At 43.0% G+C, this 16,704-nt stretch overlaps 1 protein-coding gene across 2 annotated transcripts in view; it reads right to left on the reverse strand.

Moving 5' to 3' along the window:
- Nucleotides 1–3,449: 3,449 nt before the first annotated feature.
- trak2 (trafficking protein, kinesin binding 2) overlaps nucleotides 3,450–16,704 on the reverse strand; it is a 31,879-nt gene continuing 18,624 nt past the window's right edge. For both annotated transcript variants that reach the window (XM_062998083.1, XM_062998082.1), the window contains exons 12-17: nucleotides 16,090–16,169; nucleotides 12,165–12,326; nucleotides 11,692–11,990; nucleotides 9,516–9,917; nucleotides 8,040–8,139; nucleotides 3,450–7,953 (exon numbers count right to left, since the gene is read on the reverse strand). In XM_062998083.1, coding sequence (XP_062854153.1) covers nucleotides 7,299–7,953; nucleotides 8,040–8,139; nucleotides 9,516–9,917; nucleotides 11,692–11,990; nucleotides 12,165–12,326; nucleotides 16,090–16,169 — 1,698 coding nt within the window. In that variant the 3' untranslated portion in view covers nucleotides 3,450–7,298. The remainder of the gene's footprint in view (nucleotides 7,954–8,039; nucleotides 8,140–9,515; nucleotides 9,918–11,691; nucleotides 11,991–12,164; nucleotides 12,327–16,089; nucleotides 16,170–16,704) is intronic.

The following is a 16,704-nucleotide window of genomic DNA, read 5'->3' on the forward strand; positions in this document are numbered from 1 at the left end:
TACTACCAACTATTAATAAATTCATTAAAATGTTTCACAATCAGTCAGGAGTCTGAATGTTGTTTTGATTGGGTGATTAACACTGTGATGTCTCTTATTACTACTTAACACATTAGGGCGGCACGGTGGCTAAGTGGGTAGCACTGTCGCCTCACAGCAAGAAGGTCCTGGGTTCGAACCCCAGGTGGGGCGGTCCGGGTCCTTTCTGTGTGGAGTTTGCATGTTCTCCCCGTGTCTGTGTGGTTTTACTCCGGGAGCTCCGGTTTCCTCCCACAGTCCAAAGATGTGCAAGTGAGGTGAATTGGAGATGCTGGATTGTCCATGACGTGTTCGATATGACCTTGTGAACAGATGAACCTTGTGTGATGAGTGGCTACCATTGATTGATTTGATTGATTGATTTTATTAAACCATTTCACATTTTCTAAATAGATGCAATGCCTCTTATAAGAAACTGAAACAGTCAGGGATAACACAAAAAAATCCGTAGACTTATTTCCATTGTGGTCCCTATACATAATCTAGCCCATCAATCAGCAGCAAAGCAAGCTTGACATCATAATACAATCATTATAACATAACACAATATAGTCAATTTAATTCATAAACATTATTAAAACTTTTAATTGGCTAACGTCCCCCTTTCATACAACCATTCCTTAACAGCTTGTCTAAACCCTCGCAAACTGTCCCATATTTTAAAAGGCCCTGGCAAAAGATTCCACAAAGATACTGCATTAAACCTGAAGGAATCCCTACCCACTTTACTTTTACAGCATGGAAGTACTAAATCTGTGGATGATCTTCTTGTAAAATAACCATGAACATCCCTCACCTGAATAAAATAATTTTTAAGATACTGTGGAACAGTTCCATGTATAATCTTATACACATTACACATTTCTATCAGAGCAACCCTATCCTGAACTTTTAACCACCCAATCATTTGATAATGATTAATTTCCAAATGGGTTCTCATGGGGAGATTTAGAATAACCCTAACTAATTTATTAGTGAATGTGGCCAAGGGTGTAGAGCATGACATTAAAATCCTAATAAACAAGCAAACAAACCTAACACATTATCCTGTTATCTGATTAGCAATACACCTTCAGAATTTCAGACCGAGTCCAAGCTTTTAAGGGTTTAAGGGCTTGAGCAGCAAGAGGTAGATGATTCAGCCAGCACCACGTCTGGAGAAAAACAGAGAAACATGGTGGTGGAAGCATCATGCCATGGATGCACATCTCAGTGGCAGGGACAGTTAGACAGGTAAGAATTGATGGGCAGATAATCGCAGCCAAATACAAGAACATCCTTAATGAAAACCTCTTCCTTATGTGGTACAGACAAAGTCCAGACCTGAACCCCATTGAACATTTGCAGAGAGACCTGAAGATGGATTATGGATACTCGCTATCCAATCTAAAGGAGCTTTAGAGGATCTGTCATGAAGAATGGGATAAGCTGCCTAAATCCAGGTGTGCATAGCATGTAGAGACGTATCCAGGATTCAGCATTGTGAATAAAGAGTCTGAATACGTCCTGAATCAATGTACATTATCAAAGGCCTCTTAATATGGCCAGATTATTGTGGACACTCCTCCAAATTATTGAGTTTTGCTGTTTTGGCCACACTTATAACCCATAACACCCACAACCTTTACTCCAGAACAACGTTTATGGGAGTAAATGGGCACAAATCACCACAGGAGCATTACAGAATCCCAGAGGACTGGAGGATTGATATATATTAGCTGCAGCTTTACCTAACAATGTCAAACAAGCTCCTAATCTGGTGTCCTCATACTTTTGGCCAAAGATTGAATGCAATCCATTGAAGAAAAGCCCGGAAACAGACAGATTTATACAAATGCTTTATTTTAAAAAAGGAAGCAACAAAATGGCACCAAAATCCTTCAGTACAGGGCAACAGGTACACAAATCATCACTGTTGGTCATGGTGGCATCACACATGCACCATCCGTCACCATCAACCTGGGTGGCAGAGAAGCTGATCATGTGAAGAACCGTTAAAAAAGAGTGGACCTTACTTGTGGACTCTTTGGACACTTTCTCATTACTTTATGCCCGAAAGTATGTGGACACTTGACCATGAGCTTGTTGGGCGAGAAGGTCTAGCTCAGTGCCACTGGAGATCCTCCACACCAAACTTCTCAAACCAAGTCAATATGGATCCCTAGCAATAACTTCTAGGCATCAACTGAGCATTAAGGAGGACTATAGGTCTGCTCTTCATCATGATCAGCCTCTCTGATCCCAATACAACCATCAAACCAAACCACAGCTTATATCTCATGTTCCCGTTATTTGCCCCGCACATTTTTGGTAATATTTTTCCTGATGAATTAAAATGGCAGAAAAAGCAAAACAGAACAACAATCAAACCACTGAGTTCAGATTACATTAAAAAAGAACAACAATATTAATATTAATAAATCCCAGCCTGCAAAAAGCCGGCTGAACTGTGTTCATTTTGGTTCGGACCAGTACACAAAAGTTTAATAGCAAAAACATTTATCAAAAACACACAAAACATCGACAATCAGGCTAGAAAATTATGAATAAAACGTCTCTACTGAATAAAATAGCGCAAACGAGTCTTACATCTACCTTCATGTTTGATTAACTAGCTTATGGGTCCCTTATATTAGTATAAATACTGTTTCATCTGATCCTATTTTAGTGGATTACAGTAAAAGTGCATTTAATAGGAAATAAAGGAATCCAAAACACTGCTGAAAATACACCAATCAGTCATAACATTAAAACCACATCCTTGTTTCTACACTCACTGTTCATTTTATCAGCTCCCCTTACCATATAGAAGCACTTTGTAGTTCTACAATTACTGACTGTAGTCCATCTGTGTCTCTACATGCTTTGTTACCCCCTTTCACCCTGTTCTTGAATGGTCAGGACCCCCACAGAGCAGGTATTATTTAGGTGGTGGATCATTCTCAGCACTGCAGTGACACTGACATGGTGGTGGTGTGTTAGTGTGTGTTGTGCTGGTATGAGTGGATCAGACACAGCAGCGCTGCTGGACTGAGAATCGACCCATCATGAAGGTCTAGAAGATGAGCGACTCAAACAGCAGCAATAGATGAGCGATCGTCTCTGACTTTACATCTACAAGGTGGACCGACTAGTGGACAGTGAGTGGACACAGTATTTAAAAACTCCAGCAGCGCTGCTGTGTCTGATCCACTCATACACACTAACACACCACCACCATGTCAGTGTCACTGCAGTGCTGAGAATCATCCACCACCTAAATAATACCTGCTCTGTGGGGGTCCTGACCATTGAAGAACAGCATGAAAGGGGCTAACAAAGCATGCAGAGACACAGATGGACTACAGTCAGTAATTGTAGAACTACAAAGTGCTTCTATATGGTAAGTGGAGCTGTGAGTGTAGAAACAAGGAGGTGGTTTTAATGTTATGGCTGATCGGTGTATATATATATCGGCTGGATATAATGTGCATAAATACGACCGGGTTCCATGGAATCGGCTCCAAAAGTCTGAGCGACTTATTCATAAATCAATCACATTTTTAGGCACTAGGGGGCACCAAACACTCTCGTTTTGGTCTACTTGGTTGGGCGCCCAATTGGGGACCATTTGCCTTGACTGAGGGAGGGAGGGAGGTCTATCGGGTCCCTCACTGCTGAAAACTCTGATTCAGGGATAGTACGGCATTACTTTCCATCTCTGGCGGGTGAATGAGGGTTTACTGTAGGGACACGTGGCAGGAGCATTGTTTCACTTGTGCAGAATCTATCAATATCCTTCATCATTTTCTAGAGTACACTAAGAGAACAGTACATGTGTTAAAGCTCGATCCCTAGAGTTTGGGTCCAGTTGTTTCCCATGGAGCGTGAGGTCTTTAAGGACTGGCCCTCACACCCATCATATCTCAGTCCAGTTAAACACCAACAGGAGGTTCTGGACGGACCTGGTAGATCATGTCTCCACCACCATCACTGATCTCAGTCAGGAGAACATCTTTTGAATTAAATGGTGTTCCAGAGTTCCTGGAGGATTATTGTGCGCTCAGACTTTTAAACCCGACTGTATACTTCATTAAGGACGTACATCCAGGATTATATATGTATATACATGACTTCTATAACACAAACCCGATATCTGAAACTCAAGAGTCCTCAAAAACGTCTGAGAAGCACAAACACATTCTGTCCAGGTTAAACACCTAAATAAATACAACATGAACGTGTTTCCTCATTCTGCTCCCTGAACGTAAAATAAAAAGTACTTCCTGTCCCGTATTCCACCGTCACGTGTTCTTAAATAGCAGAGCAATAAATTATCCCTGAATAAAATATGAGCAGTAATATATGATCCGTCTGACGTTCATCAACGACTAGAAAGAATAAAGCTGCTGAACATCAACATTAATGTGACCGTCAGTTATTTTTTCAGTATTATTATTGTTTAACACTTTGGCTCCCACAGTGCAAATAAACAAAAAAATCCACATTTTAAACCTCAACACCCCTAAAAAATTGTTGTTATCATGTATTAGAATTTATTTTGTGCAAGATTTTTAATCAAACTGTGCTCACGTTTTTTCGATGCTATAGTCCTGCGGCCACTATATGGACAAAAGTATTGGGACGCCCATTCTAATGACTGAATTCATGTTTTTCAGCTACAAGCGTTGCTAACAGATGTTAGAAATCAATGATATTAAGGAAATCAGAAACAGTTTAGGGAAGGTCCTTTCCTGTTCCAGCATAAGCAAGCTCTATAAAGACATGAGTTCAGCTCCACTCAACAGCTCTGGGATGAACCGGAACCTTACCAATGCTCTTTTGACTACATGCACACAAATTCCCATACAAAGCCTCTCAGAAGAGAGAAGAAGAGGCTGTTGTTCTAGCTGCTAAGATCACATTTGTCCGACAAGCTTAGGGTGAGGTGTCCAAACACTTTTGATCATACAGTTTATCATGAGGACGCATACAGGTGACAGAAGTGCATACTGGGAGTTGTAGTCACCTAACCCTGGTCAGTTTATATTAAATCAAAGGAGAGAGGATTCGTGGGAAGGTTTTAAGCCATGAAACGAGAAAACGTCAAGTTTAACACGGTAAAATTCATCTTACGAGGCTAAATCATCAACCAGTAGCAGGGTGGGAGTCTTTTTACCACAGTAATGTACCCATAAAGAAGGAAACACTAAAGTCTCTTACTGACAATAAAAGTAAAATGCATAAAAAGTTCGGTTCGGTTGATTTTACTGAGTCGATTCATGACTCGGCGAGTTGGGAATCTGGATCAGACGCTCTGTTTTTAACGCGGTGTTGAGGTTGGTTCACTGAATCGATTCAGTAATTTAGTCAGTCAGGATGCTGGATCAGATGCTTCATTTTTTAACGCTGTGTTGAAGTTGATTCACTGAGTCGATTCAGTGACTCAACGAGTCGGGAATCAGTATAAGACGGTTCAGCAACGCTGAGTTGCAGTTGATTCACTGAATCGATTCAGTGATTCAGAATGCGGGATCAGACACTTAATTTTTTTTTTACCGTTTTAACGTTTATCTACACTTTGTGGTTAGCAACCTGCTAGCTTTGTGTACATGCAGAACTGACATTATGACCTTAAATTAATTCCAAAACGTTAAATTATAGTATGAGTCTGAATCTAGATATCTGTTAGCAGGCTAGCTAGAGCTAATACTATCGTGTAGTTGAGTTTTAGCTAGCTAATTAATGTTTATTTTATTGTCTAATCAAAATCAGGAACAAAAGCTTGCTAGCACACTAGCTAATATTTGAAAGATCATTATGTAGCTGTTGTTAAAAGCTAGCTAGTCAAGTTTCTAAACAAGCTTGCAAATGTTAAGCTTTAAATTTAAGTTACAGGGTGCTACGTCGTGGCTAAATCGCTAAGAATTTGCTCACATGCTTGCTCACGTTTCACATGAACTGACTGCAGATAAACGTTAAGCACAAACCTGAACGTACAGCTTCTATAGCTTTTCTTTTCCCTTTTTCCCAAGTACACTAGCGCTTAGCAGTAAATACTGGTATTAATCACACAATATAATACGTTATCGGTATTAGCAAAGCTATTGGAAACTATTAAATGAGGTTTATCTGTCCTGTCTATCTAGCTGATCTGTGTTAGCCTGTTAAGCTATGTTTAATGGCTAGCTATGTATATTATTAAGTCTGCTTGAAGCCGGTTTAACCCTTGGTATTTCGACGTTAGCATTGAAGCTATTTAACGCAAAATCTAGCAAGCTAGCAACCGCTTCCTTGAGGCTCTGCAGGCTCATCCTTCCATTTTGTCCCATACTCGCACTGTTCATCACTTTCTCATCCGCTTCCCTTCACCTACATGATCCACCTTCACCTCGTCCTCTTTATAACACGCTAACGGACGTAGCAGCGACGTCCACGACAACGAAACCGCTCCACGTTTTAACGAACGTGCATAAAGACGCCGTTAATTTCACTCAGACTTTCACAAGACCTTTAAACACGTCACCCTACATGCACTACTCGTAATCAACACCATCTGGGTTCAGTCCGCCTGTAGCCTGCAGAGCCTCAAAACACAACGACCGCGCACAAGGACCTCCGGCGGTCAACCACCAAAGGACTTGTGGGAGAAATATCGTAATTAAAAGTAAGAATGCGAAAAATATCAGGGAGTCCAGATTCTGTTTTCTGTCATTGTCAGCCAATCAAATGTTCTCTCTCTCTGCTAGCTTGTTTCTTCAGCTCAACGTACGATGTTTAGTTGGCTGGGCTGCGACGCTCAAGTAAAGCTGGTTCACTGTTAGCTAAACAATTTAAATGTAAAATCCACCCACATTTACCACACAGCAATGGCACAAGGTACACGATATATCGTTAGCATTTGCAGCATTAGCAAAGTAGGTGGTAGCGTAGCGGTTACATTTTAAAAACCTTGAAGCCAAGTCTGATAGCTAGCTACCGTTAGGCTAACTATTTACCTGCATTTAACCAGGGGCTAGTTAATCAAAATTGATCTAGGCTCCACCCTTGTTGCCCCCGAGACGCTTGTCATTCCGCGAATGCACTACGTACTATGAAGCTACGTTCACCACGTTCACGTTATGTACACCATGCTAAATGCACTTAGCACGTTTGTGCTTTTAAAATCGAGCGGTAAGTTGAGGCACGTACATTTTCACACCTTCGTTAGTCTATTGTTCTGTCTGGCCACGCCCACCTAACATGATGTCAACCAATCGGTAAATTCGCTTTCGAATCTTCTAGTAGTTAAATGAAGGGGGCGGAGCCTGAGATAGGGAGGCGTGCCTGCGAGTAGGTCGTGGCTTCAAGTCGGCCCAAGGCGGGATAGGTAGGGCGAGGGAGGTGGGGTGAGGTGGCGGGGCAGATTGGGACGGGCTGCGTTTACCGACCATGGCGGGCAGGCTCTGGTTCCGCCTCAGACCGACCAATAGGCTTCCTCCGCCGGTGGGCAGGAGAGTGGGCGGCGGCTGAGCGGCGGCAGACTGGCGGCCCCCCCGGACGGCGGTTTTATCCAGTCCGAGCTTCCGCAGGCGCTCCATCAGGTCCGGTTTCACGCCGTACACGTCCTGCAGGAAGAGCTCGGCCGGCCTCGACGCCAGAAAGTTGTCCGAAGGGGCGGAGCTCGAGACAAAAGGGTCTGGAGAGGGGCAGGGGGAATTAGGAGGGGTACTGGTGGGTGGGAGCAGGGACCGGGGTGGTTTGGAGGGGGGCGGGACCTTCTGTGCCGAGATTCCCTTCTCTAGCAGGAGTTTGGCCAGGCCGGCGGGGGGCGCTGTGGTCCGCCGGGGTGAAAACGACTCCCCCACGCTCAGCCTGCATGGGGTAACTGGGGTGGAGGGAACAGAGCGCAGAGAGCTGGGGGTGAAGATACCCCCCGAGGGGGTGGATGCACCACTGTGGGGGGAGAGGAACAGAGAGGGGTTACAAAATGATACAACTAATGACTGCACTGAACCAAAACATCAAACACAGGCTGGTACCTGGGCGTGACCTGTGTGACATCACTGGGGTGCAGGATTCGGCAGGTGGTGAAGGTGTAGGTGGAGAAGGTGGAGCTCTGACACTTCCCAGGATTCAGTGCTGCACAAAACACACAAACATTGAAGAGCTTCCATTCAGGTACCGGCCTCAGAGCTCCAGATCAGAAACTTCAATCACCAGAGACTTCAAACACCCCATACTTCAAACACTCCAGAAACTTCAAACAAACGTTAATCGACAGACACTTCAGACACCCCAAACATACTTTAAACACTTCAAACACTCCAGAAACATCAAACACTCCAGAAACATCAAACACTCCAGACACTTCAAACACTAGAAACTTTAAACGCTCCTGAAACTTCAAACACTCCAGAAACTTCAAACACTCCAGAAACTTCAAACACTAGAAACTTTGAACACTCCAGAAAATTCAAACACTCCAGAAACATCAAACACTCCAAAAACATCAAACACTTTAGAAACTTCAAACACTAAAAACTTCAAACACTCCAGAAACATCAAACACTCCAGAAACTTCAAACACTAAAAACTTCAAACACTCTAGAAACTTCAAATACTAGAAACTTTAAACACTTCTGAAACTTCAAACACTCCAAACACCCCAAACAAATTTCAATCACCTGAAACTTCAAACACTCCAGAAACTTCAAACACTCCAAAAACATCAAACACTTCAAAAACTTCAAACACTCCAGAAACATAAAAAACTCCAGAAACTTCAAACCAAAAACTTTAAACACTTAGGAAACTTCAGAAACATCAAACATTCCAAACACTCCAAAAACTTCAGACACTCCAGACGCACCAAACTAATTTCAATCACCAGAAACTTCAAACATACTTTAAACACTTCAGACACCCAAGAAACTTCAAACAATTCAGAAACTCAAAGGCTTCAAACACCCCAAACAAATTTCAAACAAATCACTTCAAAGGATCCAGACACTTTAAACACTACAGAAACTTCAACACCCCAAACACACTTTACAAGTCTCAGACACTCCAAAAACGACAAGAATTTCAGACACCAGAAACTTTAAACACTTGAGACACTTCAGACACTTTACACAAATCCAAACACTACAGAACAAAACCACTCCAAACACACTTCAAACACTTTAAACACTCCATAACAAAACCACTCCTCACACTGTACACTTCAAACACTCCAGACACTCCAAACTCCAGCTGGTGCCAGAAAAGCATTTTGTGGAAACTGTATTTAATTTAAAACGTTAAACCTTGAATTTATGACTTTATTTTATCACATCACGTCATACAAAATCCGGGGACTCTGCTCTGCCCAATCAGGGGAACCAGAGAGTAAATTACAGTGTAAAACAGGTAAATAAGCTCTGCAGAAAGGTAAGGGGACTTGGTCTGTTGAATCCTCCGAACGCTTCAATAAGAAGAATTTAATAGCTCAGGATTTGATTACAGTAATAACTCACCAACAGAGGGCGCTGTGGTACTAACAGTCAGGCCGGGTTGGGACACCGGAGCCGTAGTCGTTCCTGCTGCTGACGTTACCACGGTGACAGTGGATGATGGGATAGGTGATAGATGGGGCAGGACTTTGAACGGGGTGTAGGCGCTCCTGTCTTTCACTGCCGCAGGGGTGGAGGACGAGTGCACCTTAAAGGTGATCCCTTCATCCTCATCATCCTCACTGACCTTCCTCTCCGCCCACAGCGTTTGGTCTTTGTCCTCGTCCTCCTCCAGGTCACTTAGGTGGTACACGGAGTCCTGTGGGAGGGGCCTGAACCCCTTGGTGACGATACCTGGGTGCAGGTCCAGGATGGAGGCTAGGTGAGGCTTAGCCAGCTGCTGCCAGTGGTGCAGGGTCAAAGAGCCTACAGAGAGACAAAAAGAGTCATTTGGGACACGCCCAGAGTGAACGTGTGTATGCCCACTACATGGACACGCATACACTGGACTGATAGTGTTTACACAAACAGTGTAGTTACCAGAGAGCAGTTTGGAACACGCCCACTATACAGTACAGCAAATATGGTGTGTGGTTTGCGACATGTCCACTATATAGTAAACAAGTATGTGTTTTGGGACACATCCCAAGAGTCAGGAGAACGTACCTCTGTGCATTCTGTAGTAAAAGGGGTGTGTGTTTTTTGGGACATGCCCACAATACAGCGAATAAAGTGTGTGGTTTGGGACACTTCCACTATATAGTAAACAAGTATGTAGTTTGGGACACATCCCAAGAGAACGTACCTCTGTGCATTCTGTAGTAAAAGGGGTGTGTGTTTTTTGGGACACGCCCACTATACACAGAATAGGGTGTGTGGTTTGGGACACGTCCACTATACAGTAAACTAGGTGTGTGGTTTGGGACACATCCACTATATAGTAAACTAGGTGTGTGGTTTGGGACACATCCACTATATAGTAAACTAGGTGTGTGGTTTGGGACACATCCACTATATAGTAAACTAGGTGTGTGGTTTGGGACACGTCCACTATACAGTAAACTAGCTGTGTGGTTTGGGACACATCCACTATATAGTAAACTAGGTGTGTGGTTTGGGACACGTCCACTATACAGTAAACTAGGTGTGTTGTTTGGGACACGTCCACTATATAGTAAACTGGGTGTGTGGTTTGGGACACGTCCACTATATAGTAAACTGGGTGTGTGGTTTGGGACACGTCCACTATACAGTTAACTAGGTGTGTGGTTTGGGACACATCCACTATATAGTAAAATAGGTGTGTGGTTTGGGACACGTCCACTATACAGTAAACTAGCTGTGTGGTTTGGGACACATCCACTATATAGTAAACTAGGTGTGTGGTTTGGGACACGTCCACTATACAGTAAACTAGGTGTGTGGTTTGGGACACATCCACTATATAGTAAACTAGGTGTGTTGTTTGGGACACGTCCACTATATAGTAAACTGGGTGTGTGGTTTGGGACACGTCCACTATATAGTAAACTGGGTGTGTGGTTTGGGACACGTCCACTATACAGTAAACTAGCTGTGTGGTTTGGGACACATCCACTATATAGTAAACTAGGTGTGTGGTTTGGGACACGTCCACTATACAGTAAACTAGGTGTGTGGTTTGGGACACATCCACTATATAGTAAACTAGGTGTGTTGTTTGGGACACGTCCACTATATAGTAAACTGGGTGTGTGGTTTGGGACACGTCCACTATATAGTAAACTGGGTGTGTGGTTTGGGACACGTCCACTATACAGTAAACTAGCTGTGTGGTTTGGGACACATCCACTATATAGTAAACTAGGTGTGTGGTTTGGGACACGTCCACTATACAGTAAACTAGGTGTGTGGTTTGGGACACATCCACTATATAGTAAACTAGGTGTGTTGTTTGGGACACGTCCACTATATAGTAAACTGGGTGTGTGGTTTGGGACACGTCCACTATATAGTAAACTGGGTGTGTGGTTTGGGACATGTCCCAAGAGAAAGTACCTCTGTGCTCTCTGCAGTAAAAGAGGTGTGTGTTTTTTGGGACACGCCCAAAATACAGCGAATAGGGTGTGTGGTTTGGGACACGTCCTCAGGAGAACGTACCTCTGTGCTCTCTGTAGTAAAAGAGGTGTGTGTTTTTGGGACACGCCCACAGCAGACTCACCCTCCATGGGTTTGACGATCTGCAGCTTTTCGGGCAGGAAGGTCCTGAAGCAGGAGGAGGAAGCGGAGAGCTCCGACAGGTTGGTGGAAGAGGAGCGGACGCTTCCCATGGGCGAGCTGCAGCCGCTCCCGCCCCCCTCCGACCCCGCCCCGTCGACGAGCTCCTGCAGCTTCCTGTTCCTCTCGGCCTGGAGGAAGTGGCGCTCACTCAGGACGTTCTGCCTCCTCAGGGTGAGGCGGCGCAGCGCGGAGGCGAGGTCACTTCCTCCGGGCGAGCCGGGGCGACCCACACGAGCAGCGCTGAGGGGAACAATCGTGTGTGTGTGTTCATGATTCCATCTTCTGCTTATAGTCTAACACACACTCACACACACACACACACACACACTCACACACGCACACACTCACACACACACACTCACACACACACACACACACACACACACACACACACACACACACTCACACACACACCTGTCTGATTCGTGCTGTGCCCCCTCCTCTGGTGTGGATGAGTGGAAGGGCTGTGATGTCATCACCACGCTGCAGTCACCTGATCCTGGGATAGGGGGCGCCACTCGCACCAGCACCTCGTTCGCTGAGCGCACCGTCCGGAACACACTCTTGTGGCTCGAACTGAGAGACGCGATGAGCAGAATCATCAATGTGGAACTGAGCTGTGTGTGTGTGTGTGTGTGTGTCTGTGTGCTGTGTTTTTTCAGTGTGTGTGCCTGTGTTGTATGTGTGTTTGTTGTGTGTGATGGGTTTTGTGTGTGTTCTATGTGCATGTATCTGTTGTGTTTGTGATTTTCTTTGTTGTGTGTGTATTATGTGTGTTGTATTGTGGTGTGTGTTGTGTTAAGTTGTGTGTCGTGTGTAAGTGTTCATGTGTGTGTATTGTGTTCTGTGTATGCATTTGTTTGCTGAGTGTGTGTACTGTGTGTTGTATTAAGGTGTGTTAAGCGTGTGTTGTTTGTGTATAATGTGTGTGTGTTGTATTAAGGTATGTTAAGTGTGTGTGTGTTATGTTTTGGTGTGTGTTGCATGTTTTGGTGTGTGTTGCATGTGTACTGTGTGTTGTATTAAGGTGTGTTGAGCGTGTGTTTGTGTGTAGTGTGTGTGTGTTGTATTAAGGTGTGTTGAGTGTGTGTGTGTTATGTTTTGTGTGTACTGTGTGTTGTATTAAGGTGTGTTGAGCGTGTGTTTGTGTGTAGTGTGTGTGTTGTATTAAGGTATGTTAAGTGTGTGTGTGTTATGTTTTGGTGTGTGTTGCATGTGTACTGTGTGTTGTATTAAGGTGTGTTAAGCGTGTGTTGTTTGTGTATAATGTGTGTGTGTTGTATTAAGGTATGTTAAGTGTGTGTGTGTTATGTTTTGGTGTGTGTTGCATGTGTACTGTGTGTTGTATTAAGGTGTGTTAAGCGTGTGTTGTTTGTGTGTAGTGTGTGTGTGTTGTATTAAGGTGTGTTGAGCGTGTGTTTGTGTGTAGTGTGTGTGTGTTGTATTAAGGTATGTTAAGTGTGTGTGTGTTATGTTTTGGTGTGTGTTGCATGTGTACTGTGTGTTGTATTAAGGTGTGTTAAGCGTGTGTTGTTTGTGTGTAGTGTGTGTGTGTTGTATTAAGGTGTGTTGAGTGTGTGTGTGATGTTTTGTGTGTACTGTGTGTTGTATTAAGGTGTGTTGAGCGTGTGTTGTTTGTGTGTAGTGTGTGTGTGTTGTATTAAGGTATGTTAAGTGTGTGTGTGTTATGTTTTGGTGTGTGTTGCATGTGTACTGTGTGTTGTATTAAGGTGTGTTGAGCGTGTGTTTGTGTGTAGTGTGTGTGTGTTGTATTAAGGTATGTTAAGTGTGTGTGTGTTATGTTTTGGTGTGTGTTGCATGTGTACTGTGTGTTGTATTAAGGTGTGTTGAGCGTGTGTTGTTTGTGTGTAGTGTGTGTGTGTTGTATTAAGGTGTGTTGCGTGTGTGTGTGATGTTTTGTGTGTACTGTGTGTTGTATTAAGGTGTGTTGAGCGTGTGTTGTTTGTGTGTAGTGTGTGTGTGTTGTATTAAGGTGTGTTGAGCGTGTGTTGTTTGTGTGTAGTGTGTGTTTGTTGTATTAAGGTGTGTTGAGCGTGTGTTGTTTGTGTGTAGTGTGTGTGTGTTGTATTAAGGTGTGTTGAGTGTGTGTGTGTTATGTTTTGTGTGTACTGTGTGTTGTATTAAGGTGTGTTGAGCGTGTGTTTGTGTGTAGTGTGTGTGTTGTATTAAGGTATGTTAAGTGTGTGTGTGTTATGTTTTGGTGTGTGTTGCATGTGTACTGTGTGTTGTATTAAGGTGTGTTGAGCGTGTGTTGTTTGTGTGTAGTGTGTGTGTGTTGTATTAAGGTATGTTAAGTGTGTGTGTGTTATGTTTTGGTGTGTGTTGCATGTGTACTGTGTGTTGTATTAAGGTGTGTTGAGCGTGTGTTGTTTGTGTGTAGTGTGTGTGTGTTGTATTAAGGTATGTTAAGTGTGTGTGTGTTATGTTTTGGTGTGTGTTGCATGTGTACTGTGTGTTGTATTCAGGTGTGTTGAGCGTGTGTTGTTTGTGTGTAGTGTGTGTGTTGTATTAAGGTGTGTTGAGTGTGTGTGTGATGTTTTGTGTGTACTGTGTGTTGTATTAAGGTGTGTTGAGCGTGTGTTGTTTGTGTGTAGTGTGTGTGTGTTGTATTAAGGTGTGTTGAGTGTGTGTGTTATGTTTTGTGTGTACTGTGTGTTGTATTCAGGTGTGTTGAGCGTGTGTTGTTTGTGTGTAATGTGTGTGTGTTGTATTAAGGTGTGTTGAGTGTGTGTGTTATGTTTTGGTGTGTGTTGCATGTGTACTGTGTGTTGTATTAAGGTGTGTTGAGCGTGTGTTTGTGTATAATGTGTGTGTGTTGTATTAAGGTATGTTAAGTGTGTGTGTGTTATGTTTTGGTGTGTGTTGCATGTGTACTGTGTGTTGTATTAAGGTGTGTTGAGCGTGTGTTGTTTGTGTGTAGTGTGTGTGTGTTGTATTAAGGTATGTTAAGTGTGTGTGTGTTATGTTTTGGTGTGTGTTGCATGTGTACTGTGTGTTGTATTCAGGTGTGTTGAGCGTGTGTTGTTTGTGTGTAGTGTGTGTGTTGTATTAAGGTGTGTTGAGTGTGTGTGTGATGTTTTGTGTGTACTGTGTGTTGTATTAAGGTGTGTTGAGCGTGTGTTGTTTGTGTGTAGTGTGTGTGTGTTGTATTAAGGTGTGTTGAGTGTGTGTGTTATGTTTTGTGTGTACTGTGTGTTGTATTCAGGTGTGTTGAGCGTGTGTTGTTTGTGTGTAATGTGTGTGTGTTGTATTAAGGTGTGTTGAGTGTGTGTGTTATGTTTTGTGTGTACTGTGTGTTGTATTCAGGTGTGTTGAGCGTGTGTTGTTTGTGTGTAGTGTGTGTGTTGTATTAAGGTGTGTTGAGTGTGTGTGTGATGTTTTGTGTGTACTGTGTGTTGTATTAAGGTGTGTTGAGCGTGTGTTGTTTGTGTGTAGTGTGTGTGTGTGTTGTATTAAGGTGTGTTGAGTGTGTGTGTTATGTTTTGTGTGTACTGTGTGTTGTATTCAGGTGTGTTGAGCGTGTGTTGTTTGTGTGTAATGTGTGTGTGTTGTATTAAGGTGTGTTAAGTGTGTGTGTTATGTTTTGTTGTGTGTTGCGTGTGTAGTGTGAGTGTTGTGTTATGTTTTGTGTGTACTGTGTGTTGTATTAAGGTGTGTTGAGCGTGTGTTTGTGTGTAGTGTGTGTGTGTTGTATTAAGTTATTTTGAGTGCGTGTGTGTTATGTTTCGGTGTGTGTTGCGTGTGTGTGTTGTGTTATGTTTTGTGTGCTGTGTGTGTTGTATTAAGGTATGATGAGTGTGTGTGTGTGTGTGTGTTATGTGTGATGTGTTTGTTGTGTGGTGTCGTGTGTATGTGAATTGTGTATATAAGTGTGTGTGTGTGTGTGTGCGCGCGTGATTTTTGTATGTGTGTTCGTTGTGTGTGTATTTGCATGTCTGTTGTTTGTTTGTTGTGTGTTTATGTTTTGAGTGTGTGTTAAGTTGTGTGTGTTGCATGTTTGTGTTGTATTTGTTCTTTTGTTTGTTGAGTGTGTGTACTGTGTGTATGTGTTGAGTGTGTGTGCTGTACTGTGTAGCGTGTTGTATTGTGTAGTGTGTGTGTGTCGTATTAAGGTATGTTGTGTGTGTGTGTGTGTGTGTGTGTGCTGTACTGTGTAGCGTGTGTTGTATTGTGTAGTGTGTGTGTCGTATTAAGGTATGTTGTGTGTGTGTGTGTGTGTGTGTGTGCTGTACTGTGTAGCGTGTGTTGTATTGTGTAGTGTGTGTGTGTCGTATTAAGGTATGTTGTGTGTGTGTGTGTGTGTGTGTGTGTGTGTTACCTCTGTTCCTGGAATGTGATCTCCTCCTCTACACTCAGCTCCCTCCTCATGGTTCCCTCGATCTCCGCCGCCAGAGAGTCCTAACGAAGGGGGGCATTAATTAAAGGGGGGGGGGGGTATTATACATAAGCTCATGTAAACATATATACACTGCATAACCAAAAGTATGTGGACACGGATCCTAATTACTGAGCTCATGTGTTTCAGCCACACTCGGTGCTAAATCAGCGGCCATAAGAGCCATAACTTCAACCCTGTTAAACATTTTTGGGATGCACTGGAACATCGACAGTGAGCCAGGCCTTCTCGTCACCATCTAAAATGTTCAGAAATGTTCTTAAAGGTTCTGAAATGTTCTGAAAGGTTCTGTTATTTTCTTAAAGATTCTTAAAGGTTCCAAAATTTTCTGAAATGTTCTGAAATGTTCTAAAATGTTCTGAAATGTTCTAAAATGTTCTGAAATGTTCTGAAATGTTCTGAAATGTTCCAAAATGTTCTGAAATATTCTAAAATGTTCTGAAATGTTCCAAAATGTTCTGAAATGTTCTAAAATGTTCTGAAATGTTCTGAAATGTTCTGAAATGTTCTTAAAGGTTCAGAGATGTTCTGAAATGT

This window comes from Trichomycterus rosablanca, chromosome 6 (genome assembly GCF_030014385.1).
Source record: "Trichomycterus rosablanca isolate fTriRos1 chromosome 6, fTriRos1.hap1, whole genome shotgun sequence".
Lineage (NCBI taxonomy): Eukaryota > Metazoa > Chordata > Actinopteri > Siluriformes > Trichomycteridae > Trichomycterus > Trichomycterus rosablanca.